We start from the raw sequence: 21,052 nt of genomic DNA, 5'->3' as shown, positions 1-21,052 counted from the left end.
ACATCTGTACCAGAATGTTTATTGCAGCCCAATTCATAATTGCTAAGTCATGGAAGAAGCCCAAGTGCCCACCAACCCACGAATGGACTAGAAAATTGTGGTACATGTATATCATGGAATACTATGCAGCCTTAAAGAAAGGTGGAGACTTTATCTCTTTCATGTTTACATGGATGGAGCTGGAACATATTCTTCTTAGCAAAGTATCTCAGGAATGGAAGAAAAAGTATCCAATGTACTCAGCCCTACTATGAAGCTAAATTATAGCTTTGACATGAAGACTATAACCCAACTATAGCACAAGACTATGGGGAAAGGGCCAAGGAAGGGGAAGGGATGGGGGGAGGTTTTGGTAGAGGGAGGGTAATGGGTGGGGCCACATCTATGGTGCATCTTAGAATGGGTACAGGCGATTGCACTAATGTACACAGCTATGATTTAACAATAAAAAAAAAAAAAGAAAAAGAAAAAAGAAACCATGTACAATGCCTCAGGCCTATAATCCCAGAACTTTGGGAAGTCAAAGTAGGAGGACTGCCTCGGGCCCGGAGTTTGAGACCAGTCTTCACCACAAAGCAAGACAAAATCTCTACAAAATATTTTTTTTAATTAAATCATAGCTGTGTACATTAATGCAATCATGGGGCACCATGCACTGGTTTTATATACAATGTGAAATATTTTCATCAAACTGGTTAACATAGCCTTCAAAATATTTTAAAAATTAGCCAGGCATGGTGTCATGAGCCTGTGATCCTATCTACTCAAGAGGCTGAGGCAAGAGGATCACTTATGCTCAGGAGTTCAAAATTACAGTGAGCTGTAATCACATCACTGTATTCCAGCCTGAGTAGATTGCAAGTTACTATATCCAAAATTAATTAATTAAAAAGAAAAAGTTAAGCATAAAATTACCATATAATGCAATAATTCCTCCTCTGGGTATATAATTAAAAGAATTGAAAGCTTGGACTCAAACAGACATTTTTACACCTATGATCACAGTAGTAGTATTCACAGTAGCTAAAAGATGGAAATAATCCAAATGTCCAGATAAAGGGATAAAGAAAATGTGGTATATACATAAAAATTATTCAGCCTTAGCAGGGAACGAAATTCTAACACACATTACAACATGGATGAACCCTGAAGATATCATGGAGTGAAATAAGGCAGTCAGGAAAAAACAAATACTCTATACCTAATTCTACTTATATGAGGTACCCAGAATAGTCAATTCATAGAGACAGAAAGTGGAATGATGGTTGCCATGGAGATTTACTGTTGAAAGGTACAGAGTTCCAGTTTAGGAAGATGAAAATGTCCTGGAAATGAATGGTGATGGTTGCACAGAATTGTGAATATACTTAATGCCACTGAAATGCACATGTAACCAGGCATGGTGGCTCATGCCTGTAATCCTAGCAATCTGGGAGGCCGAGGAAGGTGGATTGCTTGAGCTCACAAGGTTGGGACCAGCCTGAGCAAGAGTGAGACCCCATCTCTACTAAAAATAAAAAACTGAAGCAAGAGGATCTCTTCAGCCTAAGAGTTTGAGGTTGCTGTGAGCTATAAGGCCATGGCACTCTACCAAGGGCAATAGCTTGAGACTCTGTCTCAAAAAAAAAAAAAAGAAAAAATGAAACGCACATGTAAACACAGTTAAAATGGCAGATTTTGTTATGTGTATTTTACCATGATTTAAAAAAAAAAAAAAAAACTGAAGAGACTCACTTTGTAGCCCTCAGTAGAGTGCCGTGGCATCACAACTCACAGCTCATAGCAACCTCAAACTCTTAGGCTCAAGTGATCCCCTTGCCTCAGCCTCCTGAGTAGCTGGGACTACAGGCACCTGCCACAACACTGGTCTATTTTTAGAGATGGGTCTTGCTCTGGCTCAGGCTGGTCTCGAACCTGTGAGCTCAGGCAATCCCCTGACCTCGGCCTCCCAGAGTGCTAGGAGTACAGGCGTGAGCCACTGCACCCAGTCTCAATTTTTTCAAATTTTTTCAAAAAAGAAACAGCACTTTCAAAGATTAACTCTGAGAATCAGAATAAAATTTTAGACAATTGCTTCATCCTCTCAAGGAAATAAGACAACACAGATATAAAGGGAGGCTGGCAGAGTTAAGAAAAAAAATTAGGAAGTAAATAATGATACAATAAAAATTAAAAAGTAATTGCAACACAGAAGAACAGATACTTTAGAAAACCCTATCAGCCAAATGGAAGACAAACTTTCAAAAAATCACAGACTGGAGAGAAGGGGTTGGGGAGTAGGAGGAAATAGGCAAAGACAACACAGAAAATAAGACAGACGTGCAGAGAGAAAAAAGGAAAGCTAATGAACAGCCGATGCTCTCAAAGATAGAAAAAAGAACAAATAGAAGAGGAAAAAAAATTAAGGAAGGCAATTTTCTATAAATGAAGAAAGATCTGCATCAATAGATACAAGGGACTCACACTATATACCAGGAAAGTTTTCAAAATTTCAAAATAACCTAGAGAAGTTACTAAACTTCAAGGTAAAAGAATCTTATAAGCCAGAATTGAGCAAACTACGAGCTAGCAGGCCAAACTGCCATCTATTTTTGTATATAAAGTTTTACTGGCACACAGCAAAGCCCATTCATTTACACCTGGGCTTTTGTGTCACAGCACAAAAGAGTTAAGTGTTTGCTGTAGAGACCATATGGCCTACAAACCCTAAAATATTTATAGTCTGGCACTTTACAGAAAACGTTTGCCAATCACTGTTAGAACTATTAGAGAAAAGAAACAAGCTATGTACAAAGGAAAAAATAAACAGGCCAATCTCACACTTTTCAGCAGAATACACATGGCCCTGGATTCACATGAGAAGAAGAGAGAATTCACAGAACTACCATTATTTTACCTTCTGTATCTACAGGGGTATATTGGCTGTTCTGTGAGATATTCTGAGGAAAAAGAATAAAAAGAATATAGGTGGCAGAATACAATGAAGCAATGTTTATAGAATTGTGAAGGGAAAAGAGTGTGACTACGAATTCCAGGAGCAGTTACTGTTTTCTACATGGAAAAACAACAGAAAGACATTCTTTACTATATGAATACCAAAGATATATATATATATAATACCCCAGCCCTTCTTGAAGAAAAATAAATCTGCTTGAAAACAGAATCCCACGCTCACTAAAAGAAGGCTCAAAATAAAGAATTCACAACTAGGAAAAATGTGGGATGAAAAGTCTGGAAAAAAGTACTAGACTGAATCTATTTAACCATGACATTAAACATAAGTAACCATGACAATTATTGCTTAGAAAACAGAATATAATGCACAGGCTGGGCACAGTAACTCATGCTTATAATCCCAGGACTTTGGAAGGCCATGGCAGGAGTATCACTTGAGGTCTCAAATTCAAGACCAGGCCTGAGCAATATAGGGAGACCCCATCTCTACAAAAAAATAAAAAATTAACTGAGCTTGATGTCCCATGCCTGTATTCCCAGCCACTTAGGAGACTGAAGCAGGAGGATTATTTGAGCCCAGGAGTTTGAGAATGTAGTGAGCTCTGATGACACCACCATACTCTAGCCAGGGAGAAAGAGCAAGACTCTGTCTCACAAAAAAAAGAAAGGATTAGGTCAAAAACCAAAATTCAATTAACTATATATACCAATTGCAATAGGAAAAGCTAAAATAGAAAGTCTCAGAAAAGTTTGAAGGTTAAAAAGGAAAAAAAAAACAAAGATACACTAAAACAAATACAAACAAAAAAAGAAAGCAGAGATTATAGTATTAATACTTAAGTTGAATGGAAACATAAATTGTTAGATGAAGTCATGGCAATATTTAATTTAAAATGCTACCTAAATCCTAGTACAGCACTAAGAAAAAAATGAAAGCTTATCAATTATTTTTAGAAGATAACACAATTATGATATCAAAATCTAAAAAAGATATTCATTTATGAGATCTCAATGAAAAATTCTAATAAGATGTTAGCAAATACTCTGTAGTACATTAATATATACATGCACACCGTGAACAAGGGACCCTGTTCTTGAATTGTAAGGATAGTGCAATATTAGGAATACTATTCATATAATTTGCCATATTAGTACATTGGAGGAAATAATAACACATTCGATCTTTTTTTATTTTTTGAGCCTACAATGGCATAATCATAGCTCACTGCAGGCTCAAACTCCTAGGCTCAAGTCCACCTTAGCCGTCACAGTACCTATGGCTACAGGCACACACCACCATGCCCAGTCAATTTTTCTATTTTTTGTAGAGATGGGGTCTCATTGCCCAGGCTGATCTCATACTCCTGGCCCCAAACAATCCTCCTGCCTTGGCCTCCACAATGCTGGGATTACAGGCATAAGCCACAGTGCCTAGTTCATTCAATCTCAATAGATGCTGAAAAGGCATTTAATAAAATTTAACAATAATATATTATTTACATATTAGGTATCAAGTGCTGACTATGAAGGTTCTGCCTCTGGAATTACTGAATGGCACGGGGATTACAGTTGAGATGATTCTCTGTTGGGAACAGAGTTGTGTAACTTTACAGTGCTAAGCTGAGAAGGACCCAATTTTGGTGTAGCTTAGAACAAGGTGGCTAAACTTTTGTAGGACTTGAATAGAGAGAGAACTGGAATGGGGAGAATCTTCTTCTGAGAAAGAACAGTGTGACTCACATAAGGAGGTTAAGCTGTTTATACCCACACTGAAAACTCAACTATCCAGAGGATCATTCTCCAATGGTTCTCTCCATCTGGGGTGACCACATACCCTGGTTAGTCCATGACAGTCCTGGTTTTTATCTGTTGCCCCTGCCTAATTATTAAAAGCACTCCCAGCCACTTGTGACAACACAGATGAACCCAGAGGGCATCCTGCTAAGTGAAATAAGCCAGAGAGAGAAAGATAAACACTGTATGACCGCATTTATATGTGGATTCAAAAAGAGTCAAACTTAAAGAAACAAGAGACACAGGGCACAGCGGCTCACTTAAAGAAACAAGAGACACAGGGCACAGCGGCTCACAGCCTGCAATCTCAGGAAGATGATGGTGGGAGACTCTGGAAGATGATGGTGGGAGAATGGTTTGAGGCCAGGAATTTGAAACCAGCCTGGGCAACATAGTGAGACTATGACTTATGACTCCACAAAAAATTTAAAAAGCAGCTGGGTATAGTGGTGGTCCCAGCTACTTGGGAAAATGAGATACAAACATCCCCTGAGTCCAGGAGTTCAAGGCTGCAGTAAGCTTTGATCATGCTGCCACACTCCAACCTGAGTGGTAGAGCAAGACTGTCTCTTAAAAAAAGTAAAAGAAACAGAAAACCGGAGAATAGAATGGTTATTAACCAGGCTAGGGCTAGGGGATGGTGGCAATGGGGAGAATTGGAAGATGTTGGTTAAAGGGTACAAACTTTCAGTTACCATTTGTAAGATAAGTAAGTTCTGGGGATCTACTGTAAAGCATGGTGACTAAAGCTAATAAAACAATGTTATATATTTGAAATTTACTAAGAGAGTAGATCTTATGAGTTCTTACCACAAAAAAGAAAAAATGGTAAGTATGTTAGATGATAGGTATGTTTAACTTTACTGAGGTGATCAATTCATAATGTATATACCTATATTGTCATTATTTTGCACACCTTCAATACATACAGGTTTTTCAATCACATCTCAATGAAGCTGAGGGGAAAAAAACACTCCCTTTTCCTTTAGAAAGTATCCTAGTATCCTATTTTAATAATAAATTATATGGTCAAACTTGATATACTGAAATTTTATAATATTTGTATGTATAATAAGAGCTTATATGTTCACATGCTTGCATATTCATAAATGTGTAGCTAGCTATAGTTTTCAAAAAAATAATTAAAGGCTAGTATTACCACACCCACCTATCTTAAACTGAATTATAAAATCAGAACTCTTAAGATATCAGACTTTTTTAAGATTTAATTTCACATTAGAAATGTGCCATCATAAAAACAAAACTGATCGTATGCCTCAAGAGCTATTTTTGACAATGAGAAATAGAAAAATATAAATGATATCAATGACCTTCAAAGACACAGACTATATTCTGTCCAATATAAATGGCTATAAAGGTAAGAAAACCTTACAGCTGCTTCTTCCTATTTAACAAATAGTTTTGTGGATGAAAGGGAAGAGAAAGAGTTAAATAAAATTACTTGTTGAAAAATAATACACCATGATATTGTTTTGTTTTTTTTGTTTTTTTGAGACAGAGTCTCACTCTGTTGTCCCAAAATAGAGTGCATGGAATCATACCTCAAAACAACCTCAAACTCCTGGGCTCAAGTGATCCTCTTGCCTTAGCCTCTCAACAAGCTGGGGCTACAGGTGCCCACAATGCCCGGCTAGGTTTTCTATTAGTAGAGATGGGATCTTGCTCTTGCTCAGGCTGGTCTCAAACTCTTGAGGTCAAGTAATCCACCAACATGGGCCTCCCAGAGCGCTAGGATTACAGGCATGAGCCACTGTGCCCAGGCCCATCATATTGTTGTTGATAGGAGTTGAAACTCATCAAACTTAAGGTTAACATTTCTCTAAATACAAATTTCACCTAAAAAGAAAATCATTAGGCCAGGTACAATACCTCACACCTATAATCCCAGTACTTTGGGAGTCCAAGCTGGGAGGATAGCCTAAGGCCAGGGATTCAAGACCAGCCTGGGCAATAGCAAGACCCTATTTCTACAAAAAAAAAAATTGTTTTAAACTTAGCTGGGCATGATGCCTGGAGCCCCACCTAATTAGGAGTCAGAGACAGAAAAATCACTTAAACCCCTGGGCAGTGCCTGTGGCTCAGTGGGTAGGGTGCTGGCCCCATGTATCAAGGGTGGCGGGTTCAAACCCAGCCTCAGCAAAACTGCAATAAAAAAATAGCTGGGCAATGTGGCAGGCGCCTGTAGTCCCAGTTACTTGGGAAGTTGAGGCAAGAGAATCGCCTAAGCCCAGGAGTTGGAGGTTGCTGTGAGCTGTGTGACACCATAGCACTCTACAAAGGGCAATAAAGTGAAACTCTGTCTCTACAAAAAAAAAAAAAAAGAAAGAAAGAAAGATCACTTAAACCCACGAGTTTGAGGTTGCAGTGAGCTATGATCATAGCACTGCACTCTAGCCCAATTAACACAGCAAGACCCCTATCTCAAAAAATAAAAGTCATTACTGAACTCTAGTGAATGCTAAGAATCCCAAAGTGTTTAGGAGTGAAGTATACTAACATACCTGTGACTTACTTTGAAATGTGTCAGAAAAAAATAAGAGGGAGCGATGGATAGACAGAGGAAAGGACATGTGATAAAGTAAATATGACAAAACACAAATGCCAGAATCTAGATGGCAGGTTTACTATACTCGCTTCAATTTTTCTGTATGATTGAAAATGTCATATAAAATGTTGAAAACATGTAAGCATCATAAAGTTACAGGTTTACTTCTAATCTATATAATTTAACCACCATCAAGACATCCTAAATACTGAAAACTTAGGAGGCCTTACCTTTATGGAGAGGTACACACGCAGAGATGAGAAACAGCCAGCACTCACCTATATCCTGAGAGGTGAATGCTGTTATAATCTGGGGACTGGCCAGCGCCTCCAGCCTGTTTTTTAATGCTTCCAAATGCACACATTTTTCTGAGTAGTCTGGTGTATCAACAAGCATCATTAAGCTGTTCTGCATACCTGTTAGCTTGGCAGAAATCACAGCTATGTCCTAGAAAAGATCAGAATACAGGATATTTGTTTTAAAAGACCCCTGCTATCTCAATTAGAATTGGATAAAATAGAGCGGCGCCTGTGGCTCAGTCGGTAAGGCGCCGGCCCCATATACCGAGGGTGGCGGGTTCAAACCCGGCCCCAGCTGAACTGCAACCAAAAAATAGCCGGGCATTGTGGCGGGCGCCTGTAGTCCCAGCTACTCGGGAGGCTGAGGCAAGAGAATCACTTAAGCCCAGGAGTTGGAGGTTGCTGTGAGCTGTATGATGCCATGGCACTCTACCGAGGGCCATAAAGTGAAACTCTGTCTCTACAAAAAAAAAAAAAAAGAATTGGATAAAATATGTGAGAAAGCAATTCATAAAATAAGAAAATGGCTCATAAACATATTATGTTCAACATTAATAGTACTGTACTCAAATAAATGCAAATTAAAATAAGAAAGTACCATTTTCCGGGGCGGCACCTGTGGCTCAGTGGGTGGGGCGCCGGCCCCATGTACCGAGGGTGGTGGGTTCAGGCCCGGCCCCGGCCAAACTGCAACCAAAAAAATGGCTGGGTGTTTTGGCGGGCGCCGGTGGTCCCAGGTACTCGGGAGGCTGAGGTAAGAGAATCGCTTGGGCCCAGGAGTCGGAGGTTGCTGTGAGCCGTGTGAGGCCACGGCACTCTGCCGAGGGCCATAAAGTGAGACTCTGTCTCTACAAAAAAAAAAGAAAGTACCATTTTCCGGCAGTGCCTGTAGCTCTGTGGGTAAGGCACCAGCCACATACACCAAAGGTGCGGGTTCAAACCCGGTCTGGGCCAGCTAAACAAAATGACAACTGCAACAAAAAAATAGCCAGGCATTGTGGCCACCATCTGTAGTCCCAGCTACTTGGGAGGCTGAGGCAAGAGAATCACTTAAGCCCAAGAGTTGGAGGTTGCTGTGAGTTGTAAGGCCATGGCACTCTACCCAGGGCAACAGCTCGAGACTCTGTCTCAAAAAGAAAAAAAAAAAGTTTGTTGGGAAAATTAAAAAGAAAGAAAGAAAATACCATTTTCCTTCTAACAAAGTGGAAAATTTTTAAAAATTATATAGCAATTATTGGTGAGAACGCAAAGAAAAAGGACAATCCATCTGGTTATCACAAATTTATACTGTCAACGGCCAGGTGCACTGGCTCATGCCTGTAATACTAGCACTCTGGAGGTCCCAGATAGGTGGATCGCTTGAGCTCAGGAGTTTGAGACCAGCCTGAGCAAGAGACCCTGTCTACCGAAAATAGAAAAACTAGCCTGGTATTATAGTGGGTGCCTATTATGTCAGCTACTTAGAAGGCTGAGGCAAGAAGATCGTTTAAGCCCAAGAGTTTGAAGTTACTGTGAGCAATGATGATGCCATGACACTCTACCAAGTGTGACAACATGAGACTCTGTGTCAAAAATAGTAACAATAATAATAATAAATAATGTATACAGTCTTTCTTTTTTTTTGAGACAGAGCCTTAAGCTGTCACCCTGGGTAGAGTGCCGTGGCATCACAGCTCACAGCAACCTCCAACTCCTGGGCTCGAGTGATTCTCCTGCCTCTGCCTCCCAACTAGCTGGGCTTACAGGCGCCTGCCACAACGCCTGGCTATTTTTTGGTTGCAGCCATCATTGTTGTTTGGCCAGCCCAGGCTGGATTCGAACCCACCAGCTCAGGTGTATGTGGCTGGTGCCTTAGCTGCTTGAGCCACAGGCACCAAGCCTATACTGTCTTTCTGGAAGGCAATTTAGCAATATGCTCCAAGAATCTTAAAAAATATTCACGTCTTTGGGGTGGCGCCTGTGGCTCAAAGGAGTAGGGCGCCAGCCCCAAATACCAGAGGCAGCGGGTTCAAACCCAGCCCCAGCCAAAAACTGCAAAAAATAAATAAATAAATAAATAATTCACATCTTTTAATGGATTATTGTCTCCTTTAGAATTTTTTCCTAAAGAAATAATCAGAGGGACCCAGAGATATTAATATATTATAGTTAATTGTGATTTTAGTGTTATAATAACAGAAACTTATTAAATCTTCCATAATAACAAAATAAAATATAAATTATAGGTCACTCATAATAGTATGTAGAATATTGTAAAGCTACTAAAAGTTATGTTTTGGGCCTGTAATCCTAGCAGTCTGGGAGGCCAAGGTGGGTAGATTGCTTGAGCTCCCAAGTTTGAGACCAGCCTGAGAAAAAACGAGACCCATCTCTACTAAAAATAGAAAAATTGAGGCAAGAGGATTGCTTGAGCCCAAGAGTTGGAGGTTGCTATGAGATATGATGCCACGGCGCTCTACCCAGGGTGACAGCTTGAGACTCTGTGTCAAAAAAAATAAATAAGGCTTGGCACCTGTAGCTCAGTAATTAGGGTGCCAGCCACCTACACCGGGGTTGGTGGGTTTGAACCTGGGCCAGGCCTGCTAAACAATGACAACTACAACAAAAAAATAGCCGGGCACTGTGACAGGCACCTGTAGACCCAGCTACTTGGGAGGCTGAGGCAAGAGAATCACTTAAGCCCAAGGTTGCTGTGAGCTCTCTCTCAAAAAATAAATAAATAAATAAATAAAATAAAATAAATAAATAAAATAAAATAAAATTTATGTTTTTGGGGCGGTGCCTGTGGTTCAGTGGGTAGGGCGCCGGCCCCATATACTGAGGTTCAAACCCAGCTCTGGCCAAACTACAACAACAAAATTATGTTTTTCAACAGTATTAATAACAAAATATTTATAACTTACTATTAAATGAAATAAAAGTATATAGGCACTAGATTCTCAATTTTATTTTGTATATATCAACATTAACATACTTACAACATATGCATACACACAAAATATACTTGTAAGTACAAATATATACAAACACATAAAACATCTAATACATATATAAAGTATATTAGGATGTAAAAATATGGCTCACTTTGTTTTCTTCGTTGTATTTTTTCTAAATCTTCTAAGACACACATAAATAAATTATGCTTATAATCAAAAAAAAAAATGTTTTTTTTTTGAGACACAGTCTCATTTTGTTGCCCTTAGTAGAGTGCTATGGCATCATAGCTCAAAGCAATCTCAAACTCTTGGGTACAAATGATTCTCTTGCCTCAGCCTTCTGAGAAGCTGGGACTATCGGTGCCCACTACAATGCCTGGCTAGTTTTAGAGATGGGTTCTCACTCTTGCTTAGGCCGGTCTCAAACTCCTGAGCTCAAGCAATCCACCAGCCTCGGCCTCCCAGAATGCTCACAGGTGTGAGCCACCGTGCTCAACAATATTTTAAAAAAGAATTAAGAGAGTAATAACTGATAATATTTCATTTCAGCATTCAATGTATATTCATGATGTACCAGACAGACACCATATTAAATATGTGAGACCCATGCCTGGCACCACAGTTCAAGCCTGTAATCCTAGCACTTTGGGAGGCTAAGATGGGAGGATCACTTGCAGCCAGGAGTTCATACCGAGACTACACCTCTATAAAAAATAGAAAAATTGGCCAGGCATGGTGGCTCACGCCTGTAATCCTAACACTCTGGGAGGCTGAGCCAAGTGAATTGCTTGAGCTCATGAGTTTGAGACCAGCCCAAGTAAAAGTGAGACCCTGTGTCTACTAAAAATAGAAAAATTGGCTCAGCGCCTGTGGTTCAAGCAGCTAAGGCGCCAGCCACATACACCTGAGCTGGTGGGTTTGAATCCAGCCCGGGCCCACCAAACAACAATGATGGCTGCAACCAAAAAAATAGCTGGGCGTTGTGGTGGGCAACTGTAGTCCCAGCTACTTGGGAGGCAGAGGCAAGAGAATCTCTTGAACCCAGGAGTTGCAGGTTGCTGTGAGCTGTGATACCACTGCACTCTACCCAGGGTGACAGCTTGAGGCTCTGTCTCAAAAAACTAAATAAAATAAAAAATAAAAATAAAAATAGAAAAACTGAGGCAAGAGGATCTCTTGAGCCCAAGAGTTGGAGGTTGCTGTGAGTTGTGACGCCACAGCACTCTACCCAGGGCGACAGCTTGAGACTCTCTCAAAAAAAATAAATAAATAAATAAAAATTAGAAAAAAAATAAAAATACAAAAATTATCCAGGCATGGTGGTACATGCCTGCAGTCCCAGCTATTCAGGAGCCTGAGGCACAAGGATTGCTTGAGCCTAGGGGTTTGAGGTTGTAGTGAATTATGATGATGCTCAGGTGACAATGCAAGACCTTGTGTAAAACAAAAAACAACAACAACAAAAAAAAAAAAAAACAAAGACCAAACCCATTCTCTTCCATACACATGTGCCAAGAATGTAATGAGATGTATAAGTATTAATAATATCTACGAAGCCCAATCAAGTCAATTTGTCAAGCACCCCGAGTGACTCTGAAATGGAATAAGAAGAAGTATGGCTCTATTGTACTTAAAAGGTAATGATAACTGATACACAATAGTAGAAACATTACTGAATGAAAAAACAGAGTGCAAAGCAGTGTTCACAATGTGCTACCATTTGTGACAGGGAAAGGACCGGGAAAATATATATGCGTGTGTCTCTACATGGAAGGATAGGCATAAAGCTAATAATAGGGCTTATCTGTAGAAGAAAAATTAGAGGACTAGGGTAGAAGTTGGGGTTAGAAAAAAACTTATTTTTCATAGTTTATTCCTATTTACTAAATTTTTCTCATGTGCACTTAAAACTCTTTACAAAACTTAAACAAGTTTTTTTTTGTCTGTTTGGTTTGTTTTTAAGCAAAAGAAGTGATAAATAATTCAGTTTAGGGTGGTGCGTGTGGCTCAACAGAGTAGGGCGCCGGCCCCATATGCCAGAGGTGGTGGGTTCAAACCCAGCCCTGGACAAAAACTGAAAAAAAAAAATAATTCAGTTTACTTTAAAACTGAAAAAGAGTTTTTTTTTTTTCAGGCCAGACACACTGGCTCACACCTGTAATCCCACCATTTTGGGAAGCCAAAGTAGGAGGATCACTTCAGTCCAAGAATTCAAGACCAGGCTGGGCAACACAGTGAGATTCCATCTCTACAAAAAAATAATAAATACATTTAAAAACTAGCCGGGCATGGAGACACACACCTGTAGCCCTAGCTACTTGGGAAGCTGAAATGGATGGTGGCTTGAACTCAGAAGATGGAAGACAGAGTGAGCTATGGTCACACCACCACACTTCAGACTGAGTGACAGTGATATCCTGTCTCTAAAAAAAATGTTTTTAAATAAAAAGAAAGAGATAAGAGTTTTATAAGATATAATCTTACTTCATCCTTATAACCAGGTATCAAAAGTATTATTATTTCCCACACTTTGCAGCACAGAGAGGTTAAATAAAATGTCAACATTCCACAATCTATAACCTGTCCTTCTACCTATGTTCAGTGCTCATTATGTGCCACCTGTTCTGTGCGTCTTTATTGAGGCTTCTCCTGAACTCACTCTCTGAAACTAAGAAGCTTCAGTCAAGCAGAGGGTGTAAACTAAAGAGAGCGGAAGTACTCGGACCAGTTTCAAATCTTTCCCACTCTAAGTGTGAATGTTTCTATATGCCACCATTGACCATCCCTTTTTGTTTCGATTAATGGCTATCTCATGTGCTTTCTCCAAACCTTAAGCTCCTGCCTAAATACATTCCACAACATCCTCTAAATAGGAAACCTACTTGAGTCTTAAATGTCTCCTCAATATCAGCACTCAATGTGCTCCACTTATCTGCTTCTTGAAGAGATTCAGCAGCAAGCTGCATCCTGGACTTCACCTGGTCGATTTCTACCAACACCTGAAAAAGAAACAAGGGGTAAAAAAACGAAGTGGTATGTCCCTTTCCTCTATCTTTCATCAGTGACTTGAAAGGTAGGTATTATGGCATGCTCCTATCTTCTGTACCCCCAAACACCAATCACCTAGCTAATTTTGTTCAGCAGGTGCTTAAGAAATAAATCAGCTGAAAGAATCAAGCAAAAGAATGGTTTGAATAGAAGTTTGCATTAAGGCTGGCTCTCCACAATGTTGTGTTCTAAACCCTTATGAGAGTGTACACCTTCCAAAAACAAGAATTGATGTTTAGGACAAGAGCCAAAATACCTGCATTGATTGAGATGTGTCCTGTTCAAATTTTTTAATGTCCTCCTTGACAAGAATCATTTGTTCTTTAAGAAAAGATGCTTCCTGTTTTAGGGCTTCAACATCACGGAGCACTTTGGGCATGTTCTGAAGAGCTTGGAGACTTGTCTCTGTACCAAAAAAAAAGAGGACCAGTCATTAGTGAAAAATATGCAACAAATCAGAAAACAGAAAGGAAATTTTTCCCTAACACAATGACCACAGTTTTTGGAGCCTGCAGAAGTTATCTGGCCATGTCCTCCCCAGACTTATGAGTGAGGGCCATGTGATTTAAAAGGGAATGAATCACAGGGCACAGTGGCACACATGTATAGTCCCAGCTACTCAGGAGGCTGAAGTGGGAAGACTGCTTGAGCCAGGAATTATAAGCTGTAGTGTGCAATGCCAATCAGGTGTCCTTACTAAGTTTGAATGAATATGGTAACCACACAGGAGTGGGGAACCACCAGAATACCTAAGGAGGGGTGAGCAAGCCCAGGTTGGAAATGCAGCAGGTCAAAACTCCTGTGCTGATCAGTAGTGGGATGGTGCCTATGAAGAGCCATGCCACTCCAACCTGGGCAACAAAGCAAAAAACTGCTTTTTAAATTAAATTAATTAATTTTCAAGAGACCTTATCACTCTGCCACCCAGGCTGGGGTGCAGTGGAGGGACCACAGCATATTACAGTCTCAAACTCCTGGGCTCCAGAGATCCTCCTGCCTCAGCCTCCCAAATAGCTGGGACCACAGGCATGTGCCCCCATACTTAGCTAAATTTTTCCATATTTTTAAAGACAAGGTCTCACTATGTTGCCCAGGTTGGCCTCAAATTCCTGGCTCAGCCTCCCAAGTTATTATGGCATGAGCCATTACACTATAATTAATTTTTTTTTAAAAAAAGAAGACATGAACCTGACCCAAGACCAATTATTTGCTACCACTGAGTGAAATCTTAACTCCCTTTGAAAGGAGGAATGAAGAAATCTGGCACTTGGTGAATGCTAGTTAAGTACCAGGGGCTTTATATACATTCTATCACTTAATGTCCATGGAAACACTACAAGCCACTTTTTACTGAGAAGAAAACTAAGGCTCAGAGAGATGCAGTAACTTATCCAAGACTTCACAGAACTAAAACCAAGCTTTATGTTTGTCTGGCCCCAAAACCTGTTTTCCTTGGTCTTTTTCCTTCTTCCCTTGTTTCCATATTCTTCTATTTTGTTGGGCTTTTTCTGAGTTGTATTTCTGCTAACTCCAAAACTTTTAGGAATATGCTTGACTTTTCTTATGACTAGAGGAGGCACTTCAAGGTACCACCCAATGTTGAGCAGAAAAAAAGATGTATTGTATGAGTAGCTTTGGATTATGATTTCTGTTCCTACTATAGGCTGAAATTGGGTTAAGAGGCCCAAAGTAGTGGCTCAAGTCTATAATCCCAGCATTTTGGGAGGCCAAGAAGAGAGAATTGCTTCAGGCTAGGAGTTTGAGACCAGTCTAGGCAATGTAGTGAGACCCTATCTCTAGAAAAATAAAGAAATAAAAGAAATCAGGTTCAGAAAAATCTTAATACATATCCTTCCAAAGTAAGTCATTGTTATGATTCACTATGTGACATCTCAGCAAACCCACTGGAGACATTAGTGAGTGACACTGCAAATGGAAGGCTCTTGTTTTGAAATTTCAACTGCCTGTGAAGGCTTCCAAATGAGAAACTAGAAATTCTGGCCACTGAGTTCTCCCTGAGTTCTGATCCATCCTCAACCTAACCAAAATCTTGCTATAAAAGGAAGAACAAGTCTTTTACATGCTTTCTCCTAAGACTGGGTCAAATTATCTGCAAACTTCTGGCTGCTAATGTTTGCTGGATTTTAAGTGATGTAATGTATGTAAAGCCCCTGGTGCATAGCTAGCATTCACCCAGTGCCAGATTCTTTTATTGTTCCTTGTAAAGGGAACTACATTTCACCCTGAGGGTAACTAACAGCTCCCCAGGTGCTGTGGTTGCCTGAGATCAGAGTCCACTTTGAGTATGTGTCCATATGTGGCCACAGCTGATGAGCTGGGGGTCATGGGAGCCAGGCTGGAGGAAACAAACACCTGGGAGTTTCCAATTAATCCAGTGGCTCTCAAACTTTACCATGTTTCAACATCACTCAATGCATCTCATTCTTTAGGTGTGAGATGGGGCTCAAGATCTACATTTCTAACATACCTCCAAATAATGTTGTTGGTCCTAGGACTACATGTTGAGAACCACTAGCCTGTTCCTTCACTGCTTCTCTACTCAGCCTGAGGAGCAGGAGGGTAAACTGTATCCCTAGAACTGAACTGCAGCAACATGGCACCATCCTTATGTGGCTCACTGCCACTGTGGTCCGCATAGTGTGTCAAGAAAGGGCACCCAGACTCGGCGCCTGTAGCTCAAGCGGCTAGGGCACCAGCCATATACACCGGAGCTGGCAGGTTGAAATCCAGCCTGGGCCCGCCAAACAACAATGACAGCTACAGCCAAAATATAGCCGGGCATTGTGGCAGGTGCCTGTAGTCCCAGCTACTTCGGAGGCTGAGGCAAAAGAATCGCTTAAGCCCAAGAGTTTAAGGTAGCTGTGAGCTGTGACGCCATGGCACTCTATCCAGGGCGACAGCTTGAGACTCTGTCAAAAAATAAAAAGAAAGGGTACCCAAGAGGTTTCCTCGTGCAGCCCTTCCATAAACAATGTCATCCCTGGCAAGGTGGATGGCTTTTTACTATTAAAATAATTTTCTTTGCTGGGTGAGGTGGTGTATGCCTGTAATCCTAGCACTCTGGGAGGCTGAGATGGGCAGATTTCTTGAGCTCAGGAAGTCAAGACCAGCCTCTCTACTAAAAATAGAAAACCAGGCGGCCCCTGTGGCTCAGTCGGTAATACGCGGGCCCCATATACAGAGGGTGGCGGAACTGCAACAAAAAAATAGCCGGGCGTTGTGGTGGGCGCCTGTAGTCCCAGCTACTCTGGAGGCTGAGGCACGAGAATCGCTTAAGCCCAGGAGTTGGAGGTTGCTGTGAGCTGTGTGATGCCATGGCACTCTACTGAGGGCCATAAAGTGAGACTCTGTCCCATAAAAGAAATAAATAAATAAAAATAGAAAAACCAGCTGGGCATTGTAGTGGGCACCTGTAGTCCTAGCTACTCGGGAAGCTGAGGCAGGAGGATCACCTCAGCCCAAAAGTCTGAGGTTAGGCCAGGTACGATGGCTTCACACCTGTAATCCTAGCACTCTGAGAGGCCGAGGTGGGTGGATTGCCTAAACTCACATGTTCGAAACTAGCCTGAGCAAGAGCGAGACCTGTCTCTAAAAATAGTTGGGTGCTGTGGTGGATGCCCATAGTCTCAGCTACTAGGGAGGCTGAGACAAGAGAATCAGTTGAACCCAAGAGTTTGAGGTTGCTGTGAGCTATGATGCTACAGCACTCTACCAAGAGCAACAAAGTGAGACTGTCTCAAAAAAAAAAAAAAAAAAGAGAGAAAGTAGTAATGTTTTTCTACGGTCTTTTCAAAATGTAGTCCATAGGCTACCTGTACCAGCTGAAATGTGGCTAAAATGAAGGTCCCAAGGCCACTTGTTAGCAATTTACTAGGTCTAGCATGAGATAAAGAAATAATTTCAAAATCTTTACAGACTATGTGTGCTATCTAGAATTGGGGAAATTGACAGCTTAACACTTTTTTTTTTTTTTGAGACAGAGTCTCGTTTTGTCACCTAAGCCAGAATGCCATGAAGTCATCATAACTCACAGCAACTTCAAACTCTTGGGTTAAAGTGATCCTCTTGCCTCAGCCTCCTGAGTAGTGGGGCCTAGAGGTACCTGCCACAACGCTGGGCTAATTTTGTCTTTTTTTTTTTTTTTTTTCCAGTAGAAATGAGGGTCCTCACTCTTGTTCAGGCTGGTCTTGATCTCCTGAGCTCAACCTCAGGAGAGCTCAACTCTCCTCAGCCTGGCCCTCCCAGAGTGCTAGGATTACAGGCATGAACTACCACACGAGACCTCCCCCATGCCCATTTCTTGGCACATGTATAGTAGATACTCAATCATTAGTAAAAGATAAAAATTCAATAAAGACTCTGCAGTGAAAATAAAGCTCCTTGCCCTTTTCTTGAACAATGGGCACATCTATAAAACAAAGTTCTATTCACTGAAGTATCTGCTTCACTTTTAATGTGAATAAAAGCCCAGGAGGAGTCATAAAAGTCCGGAGGGACCGGGCACAGTGGCTCACACCTGCAATCCTAGAGCTTTGGGAGGATTGTTTGAGCCAGATGTTGGAGATCAGCCAGGGCAAAATAGTCAGACACTGTCTCTACAAAAAATGAATTAAAAAATTAGCTCAACAAGGTAGTGGGCCTGTCGTCCCAGCTGCTGGGGAGGCTGAGACCCAACAGATTGCCCAAGTGCAAGTTACAGTGAACTGTGATAACAGCACTGCACTCCAACCTGGGCAACAGACTGAGACCCTGTCTCTTAAATTAAAAAAAAAAGTGAAGGCGTTATATGAAATGGTTGCTGGTACAGACTGTTTTTAATAATTACCCTGAAAAATAGGCTTGTCTGGCTCGGCACCTCTAGCTCAGCAGCTAGAGCACCAGCCACATACACCTGAGCTGGAGGGTTAGAATCCAGCAGGGGCCTGCCAAACAACACTGACAACTACAACGAAGAAATAGCCAGGCGCCCACTGTGGTGGGCGCCTGTAATCCCAGCTACACCGAAGGCTGAGGCAAGAGAATCGCCTAAGCCCAGGAGTTTGATGTTGCTGTGAGCTATGAAGTGGTATGAAGTAGTATGTTTGAACCAGCCCGGAGCGCTCAGGTGCTCCCACGCAGCGCTCTACGCAGGGTAACAGCGCTCTACAGCGCTCTACGCAGGGTAACAGCTTGAGACTCTGTCTCAAAAAAAAAAAAAGGTTTGTCTCCATTCGGGCCAGTCTATGTTCCTCAGCTGACATGAAAATCTGCTAACAATGCTTCTCAGATTTCCGTCATTCCCATACACCTAACTGTAATAGCTTTTTGCCCGATGTAAGGAAGTTGGCTATTTAAAATTCTCAAAATTCACTCTTTTCACTTAGATTTTCAAAGGAAAACTTAGAGCACTACCAGAGTTGGAAAACTATCATCCAACATTAGCAAGTGTTAAGAGACCACCCAGCAACCAGCAGAGACTTTCTCAATACTGTAATTAGAGGGGCTGCAGAGCTCGCTTTCTCACCAAAAGGGGCACAGATATTTACTGCCCAATACGTGCACCACCCGGGGGTCCCACGCCCAGTTCGGAGACTTTTGCCCAGGAAGGCGCGGGTGAGGGCTCCCGACCAGGGCCCCGCGCGGCTCACCCTCCACGGCGTGGTTCACCTCTTGGATGAACAGCTGTAGCTTCATCACCAGGGTGGCTGCGTGGCCGTCCGCCTTCCCGGCCGCCGCCTCCTTCGGGCCAGCCCTGAAGGCCGCATTGATCCATTCCTTCACGTCGAAGTCCTCGGCCAGGAACTTGGAGAAATCCATGGCGGCACGGCCTCAGGTCTGGAGTCCAGGCTTTAAGAGACAAGGACGCAGGAGCCGGCGAACCTGCGAGAGCACCGGGGGTTGGCCTCCGATGCTACACCCCGGAACCTCCAGCACGCGTAACTTTTCGGTGCACAGCTTCTTGCTCAGCTTCGCACAGTCTCAGGCTGTGTCTGAAATTGACCCTCGCCGCGCGCCGTACTTCTTCCGGAAGTAAGTGGCCGTTACCACGGTGACCGCCGGATCTGTGGGTGCATGGGAGCACCTGAGCGCTCCGGGCTGGTTCAAACATACCACTTCTGCCCGCAAGGCTCTAAACCCGAAACACTGAACTTATTCTAAAGCTGGTACGTAGTAGCTCTTTTAATCTTCACCGTGGTATGAATACTATTATTCTCCCCAACGTATAGATGCAGAGCTGAGGCAGTTAAGCAACTGGTTCAAAGTCACATAGCTGGAAAGCGGCGCTGTCAGGATTTGAACTCAAACCGGTTGCTGGAACCTTCACTGTAATACTTTACTGCTCTCCCTTCTGGAAGCAGGTGAGGCCTCCGTGATCTGACCTCTGTCGCCACTTGTCCCACACGTTTGCCACTTCACTCCCGCCACATTGGCCCCCATCCTGTCCTGAAACACCATGCTGGAAACTACCAGTCTTTGCACTTATTTGTTTCTTCTACCCTAAAACAGACAATATGATGCCTCAGAAAAGAGACTATCCCGGAAAGCTTTCTTTGTTATAGGAGCCAGAATTGTTTTCAATTGTTATTTACAATTGCGAATACTATTTTTTTTTCTTTTTGAGACAGTCTCACTTTGTGCCCTGGTTCGTAGCTCGCAGCAACCTCAAACTCTTGGGCTTAAACGATCCTCTTGCTTCAGCCTCCCAAGCACCTGGGACTACAATGGCCCACCACAAAGCCTGGCTGGGTTTTTTGTTTTTGTTTTTGTTTTTTTAGAGACAGAGTGTCACTTTGTCACCCTCGGTAGAGTGCCATGGTGTCACAGCTCATAGCAACCTCCAGCTCTTTAGGTGATTCTCTTGCCTCAGCCTCCCAAGTAGCTGGGACTACCGGTGCTTGCCACAGTGCCCAGCTATTTTGTTGTTATTGTTGTTGTTGTTGCTGCAGTTCGGCCAGAGCCACCCTCGGTATATGGAGCTAGCGCCCTAGTCACTGAGCCACAGGCACCGCCCTGGCTGATTTTTTTTTGTTTTTAGTAGAGATGGTGGTCTCACTCTTGCTCACGCTGGTCTCAAACTCCTGAGCTCAGGCACTCCACCTGCCTGGGCCTCCCAGAGTGCTAAGGATTACAGGCGTGAGCCACTGCGCCCAGCCTAGTTGTAGGTTGTTTTTTTTTTAATAGATGCCTTTTTTCAAGTTAAGGAAGACCCCTTCTATTCCCAGGTTGAGAGTTTGTTAAAATGTCAGATATGGGCTCTGCGCCTGTAGCTCAGCGGCTAGGGCGTCAGTCACATAAACTGAGGCTGGCAGGTTGGAACCCAGCCCAGGCCTGCCAAACAGCAATGACAACTACAACCAAAAAAATGGCTGGACGTTGTGGCGTGCTCCTGCAGTCTCAACTACTTTGGAGCTGGAGGCAAGAGAATCGCTTAAGCCCCGGGGTAGAGTTACGGA

General features: G+C 42.2%; 1 protein-coding gene across 1 annotated transcript in view; it reads right to left on the bottom strand.

The window, feature by feature from the left end:
- COG7 (component of oligomeric golgi complex 7) overlaps positions 1–19,604 on the bottom strand; it is a 97,636-nt gene extending 78,032 nt beyond the window's left edge. Inside the window, exons 1-4 of the mRNA XM_053556725.1 lie at positions 19,247–19,604; positions 13,855–14,003; positions 13,433–13,549; positions 7,594–7,762 (exon numbers count right to left, since the gene is read on the bottom strand). Of these exons, the coding sequence (XP_053412700.1) occupies positions 7,594–7,762; positions 13,433–13,549; positions 13,855–14,003; positions 19,247–19,415 (604 nt within the window). The 5' untranslated portion in view covers positions 19,416–19,604. The remainder of the gene's footprint in view (positions 1–7,593; positions 7,763–13,432; positions 13,550–13,854; positions 14,004–19,246) is intronic.
- Between the last annotated feature and the right edge of the window lie 1,448 nt (positions 19,605–21,052).

Source organism: Nycticebus coucang, chromosome 12 (genome assembly GCF_027406575.1).
Source record: "Nycticebus coucang isolate mNycCou1 chromosome 12, mNycCou1.pri, whole genome shotgun sequence".
NCBI lineage: Eukaryota > Metazoa > Chordata > Mammalia > Primates > Lorisidae > Nycticebus > Nycticebus coucang.
This window is presented reverse-complemented; position numbering and strand designations above follow the sequence as displayed.